The sequence below is a fragment of the Canis lupus genome, chromosome 18 (assembly GCF_011100685.1).
Source record: "Canis lupus familiaris isolate Mischka breed German Shepherd chromosome 18, alternate assembly UU_Cfam_GSD_1.0, whole genome shotgun sequence".
Classification (NCBI taxonomy): Eukaryota; Metazoa; Chordata; class Mammalia; order Carnivora; family Canidae; genus Canis; species Canis lupus.
Genome location: NC_049239.1, coordinates 52,489,038 through 52,510,841, shown reverse-complemented (window position 1 = coordinate 52,510,841; position 21,804 = coordinate 52,489,038). Strand labels below are relative to the sequence as shown.

General features: G+C 46.2%; 1 protein-coding gene across 2 annotated transcripts in view; it reads left to right on the top strand.

Moving 5' to 3' along the window:
* The window catches only part of CAPN1 (calpain 1), a 28,465-nt gene extending 6,805 nt beyond the window's left edge, over positions 1 to 21,660 (top strand). For both annotated transcript variants that reach the window (XM_038563974.1, XM_038563973.1), the window contains exons 11-22: positions 14,568 to 14,746; positions 15,676 to 15,687; positions 16,501 to 16,712; positions 16,811 to 16,850; positions 17,417 to 17,482; positions 17,572 to 17,629; positions 18,393 to 18,457; positions 19,079 to 19,147; positions 19,362 to 19,440; positions 20,045 to 20,161; positions 20,456 to 20,514; positions 20,880 to 21,660. In XM_038563974.1, coding sequence (XP_038419902.1) covers positions 14,568 to 14,746; positions 15,676 to 15,687; positions 16,501 to 16,712; positions 16,811 to 16,850; positions 17,417 to 17,482; positions 17,572 to 17,629; positions 18,393 to 18,457; positions 19,079 to 19,147; positions 19,362 to 19,440; positions 20,045 to 20,161; positions 20,456 to 20,514; positions 20,880 to 20,906 — 983 coding nt within the window. In that variant the 3' untranslated portion in view covers positions 20,907 to 21,660. The remainder of the gene's footprint in view (positions 1 to 14,567; positions 14,747 to 15,675; positions 15,688 to 16,500; positions 16,713 to 16,810; positions 16,851 to 17,416; positions 17,483 to 17,571; positions 17,630 to 18,392; positions 18,458 to 19,078; positions 19,148 to 19,361; positions 19,441 to 20,044; positions 20,162 to 20,455; positions 20,515 to 20,879) is intronic.
* Positions 21,661 to 21,804: the final 144 nt, after the last annotated feature.

Genomic DNA, 21,804 nt, shown 5'->3' with positions numbered 1-21,804 from the left:
CCGTGTTGCCCCTGTATATTCACAGTCGCACACCTTAGGTGACCACTTGCATGGTCCCCAGCAATTCCACTGCCAGTTAGTAACGTTCCCACTTCCTCAAACTTGCCTCCATGGTTACTCCCATCGGTGGACCCGGACTGGCACTTCATCAAAAGATTGCTTCCTTCATGCAGGGTACCCCTCGTATTCGCCCTGCTTGTCTTGGTCTGTGCCTATCATTACTGCTTTCCCGACTGTAACAACAACAGAATTGTCTGAGCTCATGGGCACCACCCCCACCACTGCTATGGCTCCCGTTCTCCCATGTGTCTGAAAGCCTTTGGCTCCTTCATCCATCACCTCCGGCTCCCGTGTCATTATGGAGAATCCCTTGTCTTAGAGCAACTCTCTATTGACCCCACATCCCCATCCACTGCTCTGCTCCCCTTCAAAGCAAAATATTTCTGATTGCCATGCTCCCTGTTTCCTTTTCCACTTCCAGTTCAGTTTTTTTTTTTTTTTTTAAGATTGTATCTATTTGTTTGACAGAGAGAGCACAAGCAGAGGGAGTGGCAGAGGGAGAGGGAAACACAGGCTCCCTTGCTAAGCAGGGAGCCCGATGTGGGGTATCAATCCCAGAACCCTGAGATCATGACCTGAGTCGAAAACAGATGCTTAACTGCCTGAGCCACCTGGGCACCCCTGGTGCTACTTTTTTAAAGGCCACCCACATCTTTGTTTTTATCAAACCCACTTCTGCTCTGAACTCACATCCTGCATCCTCCATGTTCCAACATGGCTCAGAGGCCTGTTCTGAAGCATTCTTTCCCTTCTCGGGGATCCAATTTCAGTTTGTCCTCAAATAGATGATAACTGTTCCCCGTATCATTTATTGAGAAATCTGCCCTTTCCTTAGTGCCCTGCAGTGACAGCTCCATCCTCTAGTTCCCATTTCTGTGTGGGTCTCTTTCTGGGCTCACCGTCTCATCTCTTGGTCTCTCCTTCTGCTGACAGCACATTGATTCCATTGCTATAGATTTATAAGAGGTCCTGCTTTGGGGCAGGGTATGTGCCTTCAAGAGTCTGAACTATTCTCGCCTTTTGTTTTCCTGTATGAATTTTAGAATCGGCTACTAAGTCTTACAAAGAGTTATTTGGAGACTTTAATTTGGAATTGAATTGAGTCTATAGATCATTTTGGGGAGAACTCACATCTTTACAGTTGTGAGTCTTCTAATCTAAGATTGTGGTGTAATCTCTTTATTTTGGTTTTCTTAGTGTTGTTCAATAAAATTCTATAATTTTCATCTAAAGGACTTAAACATCTTTGAGATTAATCACTAGATGCTATATCATCTTGTTACTATTATAAATCATCTCTTAAAATTATATCTTCCAAATAATAGTTGCTGATACAGTAACATGCATTTGACCTTTTAAATTTATTTTGTAACCAGCAAAAAAAAAAAAAAAAAATTTTTTTTTTGAGAGAGAGAAAGAGAGTGTGGGGTGAGAGAGTGGAATTGAGGGGGACGGGGCAGAGGGAGAGCAAGAATCTTTTTTTTTTTTCCATTGGGAGAGCAAGAATCTTTAGCAGACTCCATGCCCAGCTTGGAGTCAGACATAGGGCTAGATCTCATGACCTTGAGATCATGCCCTGAGCTGATACTTGACCGACTGAAGCACCCAGCTGCCCCTCTAGCAAACTTTTTAAATTATAACAAATTTTACGGAGTTATCTATAGATTCTTCTTGGTTTTCTAATTGCAAATAATGATAAATTTGTTTTTTTCCAATTTTGTAACTTTTGTTACATTTTCTTATTTATTTGGTGGCCAGGACTGTAGAGTGGTGCATGGGAGTAGCTATGTCCTGGTGATATCCCCATCTTTTTTTGTTGTTGTTAAGATTTCTTAAGTAATCTCTACACTCAATATGGGGCTCCAACTCATGACTCTGAGATCAAGAGTTACACACTCCACTGACTGAGCCAGCCAGACACCCCCTTCACCCCATCTTAAAGGACAAGTTTTTACTGTATGTTTACTGTACGTTTCAACACTAAAATCTTTTCTGTTCTAGTGTTCTAGTCTTTTATCGGGTTAATGAAGTCTAATGTTATTAAATACTTTTAGTTGTATTTATTCTTATATTAGCTTTTTATCTTTTCAGTGGTAAATTACATGAATCACTTTTCTAGTATTAAATCAACCGTACTTGCCTGAGGAAAAAAAAACAAACAAACACAATCAGGACATACTTTTTTAAATAGTAGTTTTACATTCAAGTTCATGAGTGAGAGTTGCCTGTCATTTTCATTTCTCATACTGACCTTGTCTAGTGTTGGTACTGGTGCTATATTTGGCTCAAGAAGGTGAATTGGGAAGTGTTCTTTTTCTGTTTCCTAGAAGAGTTGCATAGGATGACAATGATTTGTTGCTTAAATGTTTGATAGACTTGAGCTGTAAAGCAGTTGGCCCTCCTTTGTTCTTGATGTGAAGATTAACTTTTCTAAATTGAGTATCTTTAATGGTTATAGGACTATTCAGGTTGTCTATTTCTTCTTGAGCCTATTTCAACCAGTTGTATTTTCTAGAAGTTTTTCCTCTGCCTCTGTTTTCAAAATTATAAACATAAAGATACTTTTAATGTATTCTGATATGTAATCTTTAACTACGTATTCTCTTTTTTTCATAGTATTTATTTGCATTCCCTTTCATCTTTATCAATCCTGTGAGAGGTTTGTTTTGTTGTTGTTGTTGTTTTTTTAAGATTTTATTTATTTGTTAGAGACAGAGAACAATCAGGGAGAGGGGCAGGCAGAGGGAGAGGGAGAAGCAGACTCCCTGCTGAGTCGGGTGCCCACCTTGGGGCTCAGTCCTAGTACCCTGGGATCATGACCTAAGCCAAAAGCAGACACTTAATGAACTGAGCCTCCCAGGCGCCCTTGAGAGGTTTGTGGATAGTATGCTTTACAAGGAAATGGCTTTTGACCATTGATCTTTGTACAGTATTATTTTCATATCATTAGTCCCTGGGCTGTTTTTTTCTTTGTAAACACCCAAAGTTTTTCCCTCCAAGTGCATCTTTGAGTGATGCAATTTTGATGGATAATGTTTTGAAGACTTGTGATATAATTCACGTGCTGTAAAACTCAGACTTTTAATGTGTCCAGTTAGTGGTTTTTAGTATCCACGCAATGTTGGACAATCACCACCACTATCTAATCCCAGAAGCTTTTCACTACTTCCCAAAAAAACCTCATATCCATAAGGGGTCACTCCCTTTCCCTCTCTCTCTCCCTAAGCCCCTGGCAACCACTAATCTACATTTTTGTCTCTAGATTTCCTTCTGGACATTTCATAAATGGATCATATAATATGTGGCTTTTTGTGTGTGGCTTCTTTGCCTTATTGTGACGTTTTCAGAGTCTATCTAAGTTGTAACATGTATCAGTACTTGATTTCATTTTTATGGATGAATAATACTCCATAGCCTGGGTAATACCACAGTTTGCTTATTCATTCATCAGTTGGTGGGACATGTAGATTGTTTCTACTTTTTGGCTATTATGAGTCATACTGCTTTAGCATTCATATTCGTGTCTTTGTGTGAGCAAATGTTCTCTTGGGTCTCTCAGTAGGAGTGAAATTGTTGGGTTCTGTGGTAACTCCATGCTTAATTCTGAGGAATTGGCACCTGTTTTCTGAAGTGACAGCATCATGGTACATTCCCACCAGAAATTGGAACTGAGTTCCAGTTTCTCCACATCCTTGTCAACACTTCTTGCCCATGTTTTTTTATTATACCTGTCCTGGTGGGTATAAAATGACATCTGGTTGACAGTTTACATTTCCCTAATGACAAACGATATCGATAAAAGTGTTCATGTATTCAGGCCACTAATCTATATTTTTCAGAGCTTCTATTCAAATAGTTTGCCCATTTTTATTTTATTTTATTTATTTTATAAAAGATTTTATTTATTCGCGAGAGGCAGAGACGGAGGCAGAGGGAGAAGCAGGCTCCCTGCAGGGAGCCTGATGTGGGACTCCATTCCAGGACCCCGGGATCACGACCTGAGCCAATGGCAGACACTCAACCACTGAGCCACCCAGGTGCCCCACTTTGCACATTTTTAGATTGTGTTATCTTTTTATTGTTGGGTCGTAAGTGTTGTTCTTTTTTTTTTTTTTTAATAATTTATTTTTTTTTAAAGTTTATTTATGATAGTCACACAGAGAGAGAGAGAGAGGCGGAGACATAGGCAGAGGGAGAAGCAGGCTCCATGCACCAGGAGCCCGATGTGGGATTCGATCCCGGGTCTCCAGGATCGTGCCCTGAGCCAAAGGCAGGCGCTAAACCGCTGCGCCACCCAGCGATCCCCGTAAGTGTTGTTCTTTATACATTCTGGATATGACTTTATGAGATTGATGATTTGCATATAATTTTTCCCATTCTGTGCATTGTCTTCATTTTCTCGATAGTGTCCTTTGAAGGACAGAAGTTGGGGGATCCCTGGGTGGCTCAGCGGTTTAGCGCCTGTATTAGGCCCAGGGCGCGATCCTGGAGTCCCGGGATCGAGTCCCACGTAGGGCTCCCTGCATGGAGCCTGCTTCTCCCTCCTCCTGTGTCTCTGCCTCTCTCTCTCTCTCTATGTCTCTCATAAATAAATAAATAAATAAATAAATAAATAAATAAATAAATAAATAAATCTATCTATCTTTAAAAAAAAAAAAAAAAGGACAGAAGTTTTTAATTGTGATGGTGCCCAGTTTTTCATTTTTTCTTCTGTTTCTCATGCTTTTGGTGTCATATCTAAGAATCTACTATCAAATCTAAGACCATGAAGATTATCCTTGTGTTTTCCTCTGAGAGTGTTATAGTGTTAGCTCTTATTTGGGTTGTTGTTCCATTTTGAGTTAATTTTCGTAGAGGCATACCTCAGAGACAGATATTCTGGGCTCATTTCCAGACCACCACAGTAAAGCAAATACTGCAATAAAGCAAGTCAAATGAATCTTTTGGTTTTCCGGTGCCAATAAAGTTATGTTTACACTGTATTTTACTAAGTGTGCAATAGCATTACATCCTTTCCATACCTTAATTTAAAAATATTTTATTGCTAACAATACTGACATCAGCTTTTAGCAAGTTGTAATCTTTTTACTGGTGGAGTGTCTTGCCTCGATCCTGATGCCTGCTGACTCATCAGGGTCGTTGGTGCTGAAGGCTAGAGTGGCCATGGTTATTTCTGAAAATAAGATAACAAGGGTGCCACATTGATTGGCTGTTCTTTCCACGAACCTCTTTCTCTGTAGCATGCGATGCTGTTTGATAACATTTCACCCACTGTAGAGCTTGTATGGAAATTGGAATTAATCCTCCCAAATCCTGCCACTGTTTTATCAATTAAGTTTATGTAACATTTTAAATCCTCTGTTGTCATTTCAATAGTCTTCATAGCATCTTCACCAGGAGTAGATTCCATCTCAAGAAACCTCTTTCTTTGCTCATCCATAAGAAGCAGCTTCTCATCCACTGAGATTTTATCATGAGATTGCAGTCATTCAGTCTCATCTGTAGGCTTTACTTCAAATTCCAGTTTTCTTGCTGTTTCCACCATATCTGTGGCAACTTCCTATAGTGAAGTCTTGAACCCCTCAAAGTCATCCATGAAGGTTGCAGTCAGCTTCTTCCAAACTCCTGTTAATGTTGATATTATGGCCTCTTCCCCTAAACCACAAGTGTTCTTAATGACATCAAGAGTGGTGAATCCTTTTTAGAACGTTTTCTTTTTCTTTTATTAAAAGATTTCATTTGTTTATTTGAGAGAGAGCATGAGCAGGGGGAGGGGCAGAGGGAGAGGGAGAAGCAGACTCCCTGCTGAGCAGGGAGCCTAACATGGGGCTCCATCTCAGGACCCTGGGATCATGACCTGAACCAAAGGCAGATGCTTAACTGACTGAGTCACCTAGGTGCCCCCTAGAAGATTTTCTTTTTTCTATTTTTTTTTTTTTTAAGATTTTATTTATTTATTCATAGAGACAGAGAGAGAGAGAGGCAGAGACACAGGCAGAGGGAGAAGCAGGCTCCATACAGGAAGCCCGATGTGGGACTCGATCCCAGGTCTCCAGGATCACGCCCTGGGCTGCAGGCGGCGCTAAACCACTGCGCCACTGGGGCTGCCCCCCTAGAAGGTTTTCAATTAACTTTGCCAAGATCCATCTGAAGAACCACTATTTTCCTTACAATATGTATTTTTTTTTTTTTTTTTTATGATAGTCACAGAGAGAGAGAGAGAGAGGCAGAGATACAGGCAGAGGGAGAAGCAGGCTCCATGCACCGGGAGCCCGATGTGGGATTCGATCCTGGGTCTCCAGGATCGCGCCCTGGGCCAAAGGCAGGCGCTAAACCGCTGCGCCACCCAGGGATCCCACAATATGTATTTCTTAAGTAATGAGGCATAAAAGTTGAAATTACTCCTTGATCTAGAGGCTACAGAATGGGTGCTATGTTAGCAGGCTTCAAACAACATTAATTAGGATACCTGGGTGGTTCAGTAGTTGAGCGTCTGCCTTTGGCTCAGGTCGTGATCCAGGGGTCCTGGGATCAAGTCCCACATTCAGCTCCCCACAGGGAGCCTACTTCTCCCTCTGCCTATATCTCTGCTTCTCTATGTCTCTCATGAATGAATAAATAAAATCTTAAAAAAAAAGAAAAGAAAATATTAATCTTATTATATGTCTCCATCAGAGTTCTTGGGTGATCGGGTGCCTTGTCAGTGAGCAGTCATATTTTGAAAGGAATCTTCTGAGCAGTAGGTCTTTATAGTTGTCTTAAAATGTTCAGTAACTAGGGCAGCCCTGGTGGCGCAGCAGTTTAGCGCTGCCTGCAGCCTGGGGTGTGATCCTGGAGACCCAGGATTGAGTCCCATGTCAGGCTCCCTGCATGGAGCCTGCTTCTACCTTTGCCTGTGTCTCTGCTTCTCTCTCTGAATAAATAAATAAAATTTATTTTAAAAAATGTTCAGTAACTATGTTATAAACAGATGTGCTGTCACACAGGCTTTGTTGTTTTATTTAAAGAGCACAGGCTGGGGTGCCTGGTTGGTTAAATCAGAGGAATGTGTGACTCTTGATCTTGGGGTTGTGAGTTTGAGCCCCCGGTTGGGTGTAGAGATTACATATAAATTTTTAAAAATTCACAGAGCACAGGCAGAGTAGATTTGACATAATTCTAAAGAACCCTAGCATTTTTGGACTGATAAATGAGCATTGCCTTCAACTTAAAGTTACCAGCTGCATTAGCCCCTAACAAGAGACTCAGGCTGTCCTTTGAAGCCATGGGACCAGGCATTGACTTCTCCTTTCTAGCTATGAAAGTCCTAGATAGCATCTTCTTCCAATATAAGACCGTTTTGTCTACATTGAAAATCTGTTGTTTAGTGTATTAACTGCATTAATTATCTCAGCTAGATCTTCTGGGAACTGCTACAGCTTCTCCACCAGCACTTGCTGATTCACCTGGCACTTTCATGTTACAGAGTTGGCTCCTTTCCTTAAACTTCATGCTACCAACCTCTGCTACCTTCAAACTTTTCTTCTGCAGTTTCTGCACCTCACTCAGCCTTCATAGAATTGGACAGAATTAGGACCTTGCTGTGGCTTAGGCCTTTGCTTAGGAAATGTTGGGGCTAGTTTGATCTTCTGTCCAGACCATTAACACAACTTCTTCTTCTTCTTCTTCTTCTTTTTTTTTTTTTAAGATTTTATTTATTTATTCATGAGAGACGCAGAAAAAGATGCAGGCTCCATGCAGGGTGCCCGATGTGGGACTTGATCTCGGGACTCCAGGATCATGCCCTGGGTTGGAGGCAGGCGCTCAACCGCTGAGCCACCCAGGCTTCCCAGACCACTAAAACTTCTACTCAGTGATAAGGCTATCTCACTTTCTTATCATGTCTGTTTACTGGAATAGCACTTTTAGTTTCCTTCAAGAACTTTCCCTTCGCATTCACAACTTGGCTGTTTGAGGCAGAAGGCCTAGCTTTTGACATGCCTTCCTCTTTAAGCTTAATCATTTCTAGCTTTTGTTTTAAAGTTGAGAGACATGGGACTCTTTCATTTGAACACTGAGAAGCCATTATATGGTTATTCATTGGTCTCATTTCAATATTATGTCTTCAGGAATAGAAAGGCCCCAGAAGAGGGAGAAAGAGGGGGAACAGCTGGTGGGTAGAGCAGTCAGAACATGTACAGCATTTATCTAAGTTTGCTGTCTTATGTGGGTACAATTTGTGGTGCCCCCAAATGAGCACAATAGTAATATAAAAGATCCCTGATCACCATAGCACCATAGATGGTGTGAAATAGGTGCTATTCCAGTGAACATACACTTAATTCTTTTGCGTATGGAAATCAGTTGTTTCAGCATGATCTGTTGAAAAAACTATTCTTTTCCCATTGCGTGGTCTTGGCTCCCACGTCAAAAATAAATTGGCCATTGATATATGGGTTTATTTTTGGACTCAGTTCTTTTCTTTTAGTTTATATATCTGTTTCTTTTAAAAGATTTTATTTAGTTAGGATCCCTGGGTGGCGCAGCGGTTTGACGCCTGCCTTTGGCCCAGGGCGCGATCCTGGAGACCTGGGATCAAATCCCACGTCGGGCTCCTGGTGCATGGAGCCTGCTTCTCCCTCTGCCTGTGTCTCTGCCTCTCTCTCTCTCTCTGTGTGACTATCATAAAAAAAAAAAAAAAAAGATTTTATTTAGTTAGTTATTTAGAGAATATGAGAAAGGGGAGAAAGAGAATCTGGAGCAGACTCTGCATTGTGCCTCGAGCCTGGTGTAGGGCTCAGTCTCACAACCTCGGAATCGTGACCTGAGCTGAAATCAAGAATTGGACACTTAACTGACTGAGCCAGCCAAGGCCCCTGTGTATCTTTTTTTTTGTGTGTGTGTGTGTGTGTGTGTGTGTATCTATTTTTATGCCTGTACCACACTATTGTAATTACTGTAGCTTTGTAGTAAGTTTTGAAATCAGGAAGTGTGAGCCTTATAACTTTTGTTTTCTTAATTATTTTGACTTCTGGGCCCCTTATAATTCCATGAGTCTGAGGATATGCTTTTCTACTTCTGTGAAAAGGACTGTTGGAATTTTGATAAAGATCACATTGACTCTGCAGATCACTTCTGGAAGTGTTGACATTTTAATAATATTGAGTTTTCTGCTCCATGAACATCAGATGTCTTTATTTTTTCTTGTCTTCAATTTCTTTCAGTATTGTTTTGCAGTTTTTAGTTTTCGAGTGTTTCGGCCCTTTGTTAAATTTATACCTAGGTATTTTATTCTTCTGGATACTATTGTAAAGGAATTGTTTTCCTAATTTTCTTTTTCAATTGTTCATTGCTGGTATATGGAAACATAACTGATTTTTGTGTCTTGATCTTATAACCAGCGCTTTGCTGAACTTGTTATTAGATATAGTAACTTTTTTGTGGATTCTTCATGTTTTCTATATATAGGATTGTGTTATTTGCAAATAGAGATAGTTTTCTTCTTCCTTTACAATTTGAAGGCTTTCTTTTCCCCCTTGACTAATTACTCTAGCTAGACCTTCCCACATAGTGGCTATATAGCAATGGTATAAGTAGACATCTTATTCTTGAACTTAGGGTGAAAGCTTTAGTCTTTCACCACTGAGTATGATACTAGCTGGCTTTTCCATAAACACTCTTTGTCATATTGAGGACATTCTTTTTTATTCTTAGTTTTCTGAATGTTTTTTTATCATGAACATGTGTTGGACTTTGTGAAATGCCTTTTCTGTATCAATTAAATGAACATGTAGGTTTTTCCCCCTTTGTTCTATTAATGTGGCATATTACATTGATATTCTTTGTTGAACTATCCTTCATTCTTGAGATAAATCCTATTTCATGATATTAATCCTTTTAAAATACTGTTGGATTTGATTTGCTAGTATTTTGTTGAGGATTTTTGACATTGATATTTATAAGTGATGTTGTCCTGTGATTTTCTTATGATGTATTTATCTGGCTTTGGTATCAAAGTAGTGTCAGTCTCATGGAATGAGTTAGTTTATCAAAAAGAAATCAGAGGGATCCCTGGGTGGCGCAGCGGTTTGGCGCCTGCCTTTGGCCCAGGGCCCGATCCTGGAGACCCGGGATCGAATCCCACATCGGGCTCCCGGTGCATGGAGCCTGCTTCTCCGGTGCATGGAGCCTGCTTCTCCCTCTGCCTATGTTTCTGCCTCTCTCTTTCTCTCTCTGTGACTATCATAAATAAATAAAAATTAAAAAAAAAAGAAATCATAATGTAAATGAGAAATCATGTAGGATGGTAATAAAACACCGTATGCCTATATTAGAAAAGAAAGATCTGAAATCAATAACCTGATCTTCTACCTTAATAATCTAGTAAAAGTGCAAACTAAATCCAAAGCAAGCAGAAGAAAGAAAATGATAAAGATTAAAGTCCAAAGAAATGAAATAGAGAAACAATAGAGAAAAATCAGTAAGACCAATAGTCAGTCCTTTGAAAAGTTCAGCAAAATTGTCAAATCCTTAGCCAAACTAAACAAGAAAAAAGACAGAAGACTCAGATTCCTAAAATCAGGATTTAAAGAGAGAACATCACTACGAATCCAGCAGAAACAAATGGATTATAAAGAAATCCTGTGAACTGTTGTGTGCCAACAAGTTAGCTAACCTAGATGAAAGGGACAAATTCCTAGAAAGAAATAAGCTACCAAGATTGACTTAAGAAAAATAGAAAACCTGAGTATACCTGTAACAATTAAGAGATTGAATCAATAACCAAAACTCCCAGTTATAAACCACTAATTATTGTTTTATTGTTGATTTCTAACTTAATTCCCTTATAGTCAGAGAACACAATCTATATAAGATCGTAGCTTCGAAATAAATAGAAGTTGGTTCTATGGCCCATGCCATGTTGAATTTTTCTCAACATTCCCATGTTCTCAAAAAGACTGATTAACAGTTATCTATTATATGTTATATGCCAAACGTTCCTCTAAATATTTTAAACATAAAGCTTGCTTAACTTTCACACTGACCCTAGGAGGTAGGTACTGTTTTACAGATAAGGAAGGTAAGGCATGAATCTAATAAGTGACGGAGCTGGGATTTGAACCCAGGATTCAGTCTTTTTTTTTTTTTTTTTTTAAGATTTTGTTTATTTATTCATGAGAAACAGAAGCAGAGACATAGGTAGAGGGAGAAGCAAGCTCCCTGCAGGGAGCCCTATGCAGGACTTGATCCCAGGACCCTGGGATCAGGACCTAAGCTAAAGGCAGACTCAGAAAGCCACTGAGCCACCTAGGTGCCCCACAACCCTGCAGTCTATTCTCTTGACTGTTACACAATTCTGAGTGGTAGGGGGAATGTTTTATAATTGTGCATCATATCAAGCTCAATATTTTGTCTGCTTTATCTGTCAATTACTGGAAGAGGGAGGATAAAATCACACACCATCCTGATGGTTTTCCCAGCTTTTCCCTTTGTATCTATCAATTATTTTTCTTTATATATTTTGCTTTATGATATTAAGTACATCAAGCTTAGAATTGTTATAAGTTGCTAGTGAATTGAACGTGTTGTTGTTGTAATTTAATGGCTATCTTCTTTGGTAATAATTCTTTTATTTTTAAGTCTATTTCTGTCAATGTCTGTATAGCAATTCCAATTTCCATTTGGTTAGTAATTTTGTGTTATGTTTTGTTATACTCTTCGATGTCTAATCTTTCTATAGCTCAGCGTTTTGTTATCTCTTGTAAACAGTCTATAGCTGGCTTTTTAATAATCCATTTGAAAAATTTTGCCCTTTGATTTGAAAGTTTAACCATTTACATTCACAGCAAATACTGATAACTTTATATTTATTTCAGCAGACTTATTGCACATTTTCTGTTTGTCCCTCCTGTTATGCCTTATTTTGGATTAAGTTCTTTTCCTTTTCTCTCTACTAGTTTTTCAGTGTATGAGTTTGGAATATATAAGTGCTTTAATTAATATATTCTAAAGTTAGTTGATAGGGCGCCTGGGTGGCTCAGTTGGTTAAGTGGCCTTTGGCTCAGATCATGATTTCAGGGTCCTGGGATCAAGTCCCACATTGGGCTCCCTGCTCCGCAGGGAGTCTGCTTTTCCCTCTCCCTCTGCTCTTCCCCTTGCTTGTGCTCTTTCTCTCAGATAAATAAGTAAAATCTTTAAAAAAAAAAAAAAAAGTATGTTAAAGTTAGTTGATCAGTATCTTTACCCTCCTACTAAATAATACAAAGACCTTAAGACTACTTAACTTGGATCACCCCCTCCTTTTGTTTAATACGCTGTTTTTAGCTAGTATTTTATTTTATTTTATATTAAGATTTTATTTATTTATTCATGAGAGACACAGAGAGAGGCAGAGACACAGGCAGAGGGAGAAACAGGCTCCATGCAGGGAGCCCGACGCGGGACTTGATCCTGGGTCTCCAGGATCAGGCCCTGGGCCGAAGGCGGTGCTAAACCTCTGAGCCACCCAGGCTGCCCATTAGCTAGTATTTTAATTAATTCTAAACAGTTTTCTTCCTGCTGTAAATTAAATATCATCATTATCTGATATGTTCCATATTCATTAGATTATACGCATAACGGTATTTTTGCTCACCATTTTCACAACTTTCACCTGAGATCATCTTCCATCTCCCTGAAATATACGCTTACACATTTCTTCTTTCCCTTTACCTCCTCCTCCTCCCTCTCCTTCTTCTTTAAACTTTCTCAGTGTCTATGTAAAATGCCTTTATAGCATGCTCATTCTTTTTTTTTTTTATAAATTTATTTTTTATTGGTGTTCAATTTGCCAACATACAGAATAACACCCAGTGCTCATCCCATCAAGTGCCCCCCTCAGCGCCCATCACCCAGTCACCCCCACCCCCCGCCACCTCCCCTTCCACCACCCCTAGTTCGTTTCCCAGTTAGGAGTCTCTCATGTTCTGTCTCCCTTTCTGTTATTTCCCACTCATTTTTTCTCCTTTCCCCTAGCATGCTCATTCTTGATAATTCTTTGGATACAAAATTCTAGATTGCATTTCTTTAAGCCCATTGAAGGTACTGTTGCTCTTTATTCTGGTTCTGTAGCTCTGTGAGTCAGGGCTCTGTTTCCCTTGTCTCCTGTGATGCTTTGTCTTTTCTGTTTGAAGATTGTTTATCTTCTATATTCTGTAATTTCACCATCATGTATTGAAGTGTGGATTTCTTTTCATTCTGCTTTGGATTCATTGGGCTTTCTTGGTCTGAAAATTGATGAGCGGGAGTCAGATACTCAAACTGCTGAGCTACCCAGGCCCCTGCAATGTAGTGTCCACTTTTTAAAAAAGGCTTTATTGAGATCTAATTCATGTACAATGCAATTCACCTACTTAAAGTATAAAATTCAGTGTGGCTTTTCATATATTGTGTATCTATCACATCAATTTTAGAACATTTTGATTACCCCCAAAAGAAACCATGCACTCTATAGCTATCAGTCCTGAGCCCCTCTTCCTCCTCATTCCCATGTAACCAACACCCTGTCTCTACAGATTTGCCTGTTCGGATACTTATCCACATTATAGTACATATCAGTACTCCATTCCTTTTTGTTGCTGAATAATCTTCCATTGTTTGGTTACATCACATTTCTTTTTATCCATTCCTCAGTTGGACAGTTGGGTTATTTCTACCATTTCTCACACTTGATATTATCTATCATTTTGTTTAATGTCACCTGTGTATGGGGGAGGGAAATGCAATGGCTTAGTAGTATCTCTACAAAGCAATTTTGTGTATTGAATCCAGCTCCTGGAGGTTTAGGGAGTCATGGGCAACTCAATCACCAAACTGCCAGAAAAGCAAGTCTCTGTCACTCTTTGCAGTTATGAGGCTCCTGTTAGACCCTGCTTTTTCTCTTTCTTTCCTCAGTCATTGTCCACACAGCAGTTTGGACAATAAGCAACCTTTGCAAATCCAAATCCATTCATGCCCCTCCTGGTGCAGGCCCGTGGGGGATAAGGGAGTGAGGTGGGAGGGGTGGGGAGGTCTTTTTGCTCTCTGACTCAAACCACACTCCTTTCCACCCACCCTGCTCCCACTCCTTTGCTTCCTTTCTGGACTCCTGATGCCCGCCAGAGCCAGATGCTGCATCAGACACTGGCTGTCCCCTCAGGTGTGGGGCTCTTTATTCTCCTTCTCCTGCTTCCCAGTGTCTTCCCAGGGCTTCTTCAGATCTCCCTCAAATGTCACCTCCTCAAAGATGCCTCCCCAGATCAGTTCCAGGTTGCTTATTCTTTGTAATAGTTCTGTTAATTACACTGACTTGCAAATACTTTGCCTCCCCTCCCAGAGAGTGAGCTCAGGAGGGTAGAGATTGTGCGTTCCCACTGAACATCTGTCACATGGCACACAGTGGACAATTAGCAATATTTGTTGGATGAATGGATGAGCAGACACAGTAGGGAGGGGAAGCCTCCACTCTGCGCTGCTCCTCCTCATTCCTGCCAACAACCCACCTCCTACAGCCACCTTCTGGGTCAATCCCCAGTTCAAGATCCGGCTGGAGGAGACAGATGATGTGGACGACGACTACGGGGGTCGCGAATCAGGCTGCAGCTTCGTGCTAGCCCTCATGCAGAAGCACCGCCGCCGCGAACGCCGCTTTGGCCGCGACATGGAGACCATTGGCTTCGCGGTCTACGAGGTGAGCCAGTGGATCTCACAGAACTGGCAGGGAAGGCAGGCCTCCTGGTGCACTGTAGGCGAGCCCCAGCAGGGGGCGCCGGAGGACAACGCCGCCACAGCCCTGAGACAGGTGGCCCTAGACCCTAACCCCTGGAGGCACCTGCTGAGGTTGCTCTTGGATAGAGGGAATCTGGCTTTGTTGACACCTAGGAGGTAGCCTCTAGGGGACAGACTTTGGCTCAGCTTCAGAAAGAAGTAGGCAAGTGGGCTGCCATAGAGGAGTAGTGAGCTCCCTATCTTAGGAGTATGTAAGCAAAAGCTGGCCTATGAGGGCCTTGCTTCACTCACTGTGTTCAAGACAGACATTTCTGGCCCTTCCTGGTGGGGGTAGAGAATGGCCACAGTCTTGGCCCAGAGCTCCTGGCTGCAGACCGGTGTGGACCTCTGATGTCCCTGGACTGTGGAATATTGCAGTTGGCCACTCTGGGGGCTGTCCTGGGTGCTCTGATTCAGAGCCAAGGCCCAGGGCGTTCCGAGGATGAGGGAGGACCCTGCTTGGGCCCCCTTTCCTAAGGTCCTGAGGCCCCTCTCTGGCATGAAGATGGTTCTCAGTCACCAATGGCCCTGGGCCCTGCCTTCTGGTTTCTTCATCCTATCATTTTTTTTTTAAGATTTTATTTATTTATTTGAGAGAGAAAGAATGTGTAAGAGAGAACTAACAGTGGAGAGGGAGAAGCAGGCTGTCCATTAAGCAGAGAGCCTGATGCAGGGCTTGATCCCAGGACCCTGGGATCATGACCTGAGTCAAGGCAGCCGCTTACCTGACTGAGCCACCCAGTTGCCCCTCATCCCATCATTCTTAAGAACTCGGGGCTTCTGCCCAGCATACGCTGTACCCCTGTCTCTGGGCCAGGCATACATCTCTAAATTCCTCCATCTCTCTGGCAGGTCCCTCCGGAGGTAGGTTTGAAACCTGGATCACCTGGATTTACGTATCCCTGAACACACAAGGCCTGACGGTGCCCAGAGGGGAGCAAGTTGGCAGCAAGTCCACACGTAGAGAATTAAGAAGTCATCTCGTTTTACTGTTTATTAACTGCCCTCCTCCCCCAATCCAGGGCAGGGTGGGGGCAAACATTACTGTCCTGGGAGCCAGGGCTGGTAATGAGTGAGGGGGCCGGATTTGAACCCTGGCCCTTGGAACCCCGCCTCCCACCACATCTGAGGCTCTTCCTGTCTTGCCGTTCCCACGGAGTAAGTGCTGGCTGCAGCTGCCAGGGGTGCTGGTTAGGAGCAGAGCAGTGGATACCCTTGAGCAAGCTGCTAAAGCACTAAGCCTCTTTGTCAGTGTCTGTAAAATGGGCATGACAGCAACGGCTCACAGGGCTGTCATGAGCTTTAAAGGAGGGGCCCCCTGGAAGGTACCCTGCACTGCCTGACTTGGGGAAGCTGTGAGTGATAATAATGGGAAAGTTACTGCAATGGTGTCTATATCTATAGACATCTATATCTATAAGGTATCTATGTCTGCCTCCATATTATCTCCTCACCTCTGCCCCATGCAGGAGGTAGGGTTGTCACCTTCACTTCACCTGACGGGGAAACTGAGACAGAATGATTTGTCAGGGTCATACGGACTGCGGGTGACCACCATGACCAGCTCTCCGCCCCCATGGCTAGGGCCTGGAGCCTGAGATCTGGGGCTGTGGGGCAGCTCCTGAGGGTGGCTGAGTGGCCAGCTGCAGCCCCCACTCCCTCCTTGCCTCCCACCAGCTGGTGGGCCAGCCCGCCGTGCACCTGAAGCGCGACTTCTTCCTGGCTAATTCGTCCCGGGCACGTTCGGAGCAGTTCATCAACCTGCGGGAGGTCAGCACCCGCTTCCGCTTGCCACCTGGGGAGTACGTGGTGGTCCCCTCCACCTTTGAGCCCAACAAGGAGGGTGACTTTGTGCTGCGCTTCTTCTCGGAGAAGAGCGCCGGGACGGAGTGAGTAGAAGGCCCCTCCCCAGCGTCCACTTGCCACCTGCCACAGGTCCCCCTGCACACCCCCCTGACTGGCCCCTCTGTCTCCCCCCCCCCTGCAGGGAGCTGGACGACCAGATCCAGGCCAATCTCCCTGATGAGGTGCGTGCCACCCCTGTGCCTTCCTCCTCTGCCTCATCCTGGTTATATCCTGGGGACCTGGGTGTCCTGGCTCCTGGGCTCTGGCTGGCAGGGCAGAGCCCCTCCTGGCAGGAACCATAAAAGTAATCCCAATCCCTCATCTGCCCAGGACTTTATAGTTTGCAAAGGACTTAGAGATAGTGGTAGTGCGGGGTTCCTGAGCTCTTCTCTATTCTAGGTCTGTGCTGAGCTCTTTACTTGGTCACTCTGTTTCTTCTACAACGGCCCTGTCAGGGTGCTGTCACCATCTCCCCCTTCAGTGAGAAACTCAAGTTCAGGGAGGTTAAGGAACTTGCCCAAGGCCTCACTCCCGTCACTGAGCTGAGATGCGCCCTCCCTCAGGCTACAAAGCCCTGGGCAGGAGGAAAGTAGGGTCTAGATTCCCACTTTACAGGTGACGAGAGTGAGGCTCAGAGATGCAGTAAGGTGGGCACATGGTGATGGTGGTCCCAGACTTGCCCCAGCTGCTATCCGTGCAGGGGCCTGGCTGAAACACCCCTGACCTGCTCTCCCCCTTCTCCATCCAGCAAGTGCTCTCAGAAGAAGAGATTGATGAGAACTTCAAGGCCCTCTTCAGGCAACTGGCAGGGGAGGTAGGCTGGGTGGGGTGGGAGCGAGGGGCCTTGGGGCGCCAGGGGACAGCCTTGCCCCAGGGTGGGTGCCATCCTCCCTCCTCCCCCAGGACATGGAGATCAGCGTCAAGGAGCTGCAGACCATCCTCAACAGGATCATCAGCAAGCGTGAGCATCCCCAAGCTGCAGCTTTCTACCCTGTGTCCTCACTTCCTCCAAACTCCAGAATCTAAGCCTCTGTTCCCACGTTGGGCCAAACCAAGCCCTTGGTCTCTGTGGGTAGGGGGAGCCTCCACCACCTCTCTTTTCCTCCCAGACTCCTTCCACTCTCTTGCAGGGCCCTGTTCCCCAGGCCCAAGTGCTGTGACTGGTGTGGGTGGAAGCTGAGCTGCTGACGGTACCACAGTACAGGGACAGGCCCCCTTTCCTCCAGAAGATATACCCCAAGGCCAGGCCAAATGGCTTTGAGCAGAATGAGGCATTCGAGCAGAATGAGAATTACTCCCCAGAGTGCATAGCTAAAGGCAGCACCCCCTTCCTTTGCCCCCACCTCTGCCCTCCATCCACACAGTTTCCTCAGCCCAGACCCCTCCCTTCTTGTCCCCTTTGGGGCCTGCGGCAAACCCCGGCCCCGCCGTGACCACCGTGGCCTCACATTTCTACTGTGTTTGTCCTGTTTCCATTCAGCACTGATTTCCTTTCATTCTTGGCTCTTGGTGGCAGGGACGCAGCTGCTGGGACACTTGCTTGATTGCTCAAATACTTTAACCCGTGCTAACGATAAACATGATCTGACACACCCACTCTGCTAGACTGTCCACACCAGGCGCCAGAAGCGGGCATCCCTGGGCCCCGTCCCTCCCGGCACCCCCAGCACAGGGCAAGCTTGGAAAGCTCAGTGGTTAAGGGGCTGGACCCGATTTTCTTGCAGACAAGGACCTACGTACCAAGGGCTTCAGCCTGGAGTCATGCCGCAGCATGGTGAACCTCATGGACGTATCCTTTGCTCTTGTTTCCTGAGGCTACTTTGGGTTGCGGGGGCGGGGGGGCATGCAGAGCGGGGTGGGGGGATACCCCGTGATCTCTCCTGGGAACAGCACAGAGGAAGAGACAAAGCTCTGTCGAGTCTGGACAGACCAGTTCTTTTCCTGGGCAGCTTCCATTGACTGGGAGAGGGAAACAAGCACAGGCTTTGTGTGGAAGGAGAGGTAGGGCAGGGCCTAGGTCCTCTAGTGACTCTAAGGTTGGTGCTTTCTGCACCCCTCCCAGCCCAACACAGCAGGCTGTGCCCCTTTTCATTCCCCTCATCTTGAGGCCAGCCTCCCCTTCCTCCCAATTGTTCCCTCACCCTATGCCTGGTTTAAGCTTGTTCTTTTACTTTTCAAAGGTTTTATTTATTGGAGAGGAAAGAGAGAGAGAGAGAGAGCATGAGCTGGCGGGGGGCGGGGAGGGACAGATGGAAAGGGACAAGGAGGCTCCCCGCTGAGCAGGGAGGCCAATGTAACTTGAGGCTTGATCCCAGGACACTGAGATCATGACTGGGGCCAAAGGCAGACCCTTCACCAACCAAACCGCCCAGGCACTCCTGGTTTAAGCTTCTTAACAGTAGCGCCCCAGAGGGATGGCAATGGGAAGCTGGGCCTGGTGGAGTTCAACATCCTGTGGAACCGCATCCGGAATTACCTGGTAGGTGGTCCCTGGTCCCTGCCAGCCCCTCAGCGCCTCAGCCCCATCCATGAGGGGTGGGCTGCAGGCTCCCGGGCCGCCTGTCCAGATCCCAGCCCCTGGCCCACCATTTGGGTCCCTCCCCGGTACCTTTGGCAAGCCCCCACCCTGGCTTGGACCGGAAGGGCTGGGTGCCTCCCTTGGCCTGGGCCTCACCCTCTCTTCCCCACTCCAGTCCATCTTCCGGAAGTTTGACTTGGACAAGTCGGGCAGCATGAGTGCCTACGAGATGCGGATGGCCATTGAGTCTGCAGGTAAGGCCTGAGGGCTGGATGCCCCCCTGCAGAGCCCCAGACAGATGGCTCCAGGCTGACTCCATGTCATGACCCAGGGTGGCAGCCCACCACACCAGCCCTTGGGGTGGTGATGGTGATGGGGTGTGGCAGTAACAGCCATCTTCTGCCGTCTTCCCATGATGACCATGCTGATAAGTGCTTTATCAGCATTTCTATTTGCCCTCACTGCAGCCTAACAGGGAAAGGGTCTTTACTATCTCCACTGTACACAGAGGAAAGTACGGCTCAGAGAGGGAAAGAGACTGGCCTGTGGCCACACAGCCAGGGAGGGGCGGAGCTGGGCTCCAGAGCCTCCGATGAGAGAGGTGCATGTCAGGGCTTTCTACACAAATAAAACTGGACCCCTTGGGCCCTCCCTGGCCAGCTGATTGCCTGGAGCAGTCAGGCCCTCATTCACTCTGCAGCTGGCACTTGCTTGCCCAACTGCTCCCAGCTCCTGACCCTACTCAGGGGGTCTTCATGCCTCCGAGCTTCAGGGCTCTCCCTGCCCAGCCCCAGTCCCCCTGCTGTCCCCTCAGGCCAGACCACGCCTCCCTGGCCCTTACCCACTCTCCTGGGCCAGGCTTCAAGCTCAACAAGAAGCTGTATGAGCTCATTATCACCCGCTACTCGGAGCCAGACCTGGCCGTGGACTTTGACAACTTTGTGTGCTGCCTAGTACGCCTGGAGACCATGTTCCGTGAGTGCCCCATCCAGCTCCTGTCTCTAGCTCTGTCTTCTGTAAGCTGGGGGGAACAACAGGTGCCATGGCATGTGCTAGAGAGGTGAAGGTCTCTGCACCTGGAAGGCTGGGTGCCAGGAGGCTGGGGGCGTGGGGACCTGGCAGCAGGGGAGGGCTCGGGCTTCTGGCAGTCACAGGTGAGGCCTTGGGATACTGTGGGGATGTGGGGGGAGGGGCAGGGGACAGAGGGGTTCCTGGTCCTGCCTGAACGTCCCACTGATTTCTCGATGCCAAAACCTCTTTTGAACGCAGGGTTTTTCAAAACTCTGGACACAGATCTGGATGGAGTGGTGACTTTTGATTTGTTTAAGGTGAGAACTTTCCTTGGCTGTGGCAGGGTGTTTGGGGGTAGTAGAGCTTTCCTACCTGCCTAGGACAGGAGCCTGTGGCCTCAGAACCAGCCCTAAAAGCCAGGCCTCCAAGTCCTGGAGGGATGGGATGGGGTTGTCTGGGTACCGGGAAAGGAGCAGGAAGGCAGGGCCAGGCTGCTGGAGGTCTCTGTGGGAGCCAGCACCCTGATCTCCCAGGGCTAGAGGTAGGAAAGCTCCCCCCCACCCCGAGGCATCCCTTCACACCTGCCCTCAGTGGGTGAAGAGACAGTGGCTTCCGGGCTGGGAGGCTGGACTTAACGTTTCTACTGTCCCTGGCTGACTCGTCTGTCTGCCCTCCTCTGCAGTGGTTACAGCTGACCATGTTTGCATGAGGCAGGGGCTCAGGTGCCCTGGCCATGTTCCTCTCCTTCATCTGCCAAGCCATGCCTTCCCGCCATGCCACACCAGGCCACACCAGCTGCAAGTGCCTTCCTCGGAGCAGGAGGTGGCCTTGGCCTCCTGTCCCCTCAACTCCCAGCTGCCGTGGTTCATCTGCTCTGTGCAGAGCTGTGTGGCCTTCCCTACCTTCGCCAGCCAGGGGCTCGGGTGGACTCCCCGCCCCTCCCGTCGCCAAACGAGGAAGGCAGCTTTTGCTTGTTCCTGCCTCAGGATGGGGCTCCTGGGAGAGCTGACAGCCCCAGGCCTCCCAGCGTCCTGATGTGTCCTCTCGCCCCACCCGAGGCCATCCACCTAGCCTACCCACCTGGCCTCAGCTGCAGCAGACTGCAAACCATAACCACTAGCTCTGCATGGTCTATAATCCAGATGTGCAGGGCCCTTCCCAGCGGAGACCGCCTCCTGGGGCTGGGCACGCCCAGCCCCCTTGTGCAGAAGCCAGTGCCCCTCGCCTCCGCAGCTGCCCCCCAGCCCTGCCCCACCTGCCAACGAGGAGCCACCTGGACTGAGGGGTAGCCAGGTGTTCGGTCCCTCGCTCCCTCCTTTTTTATATTGGTGATTTTAAAGGGGACTCTTCAGGCACTGGTGTACCAGTAATGGGGGTGCCAGAAGCACCTGGGTGTGGGATGGGGGTGGGATCTCATATTTCCATGCAGAGAAATCCCAAACAATAAAGGAAGAGGCCCCAGATCTGTCTCTGGAGTGTATTTTTGCCCAAACCTGCCGCCAAGGAAGGCACCAGCAGGTGTTGACCTGCAGGGACAGCCTGGGTCCTCACAGCACCCTTGCCCTGCTCTCCGTCACTTTCCCTGATGCCCTGAGGGCTTCCATCCC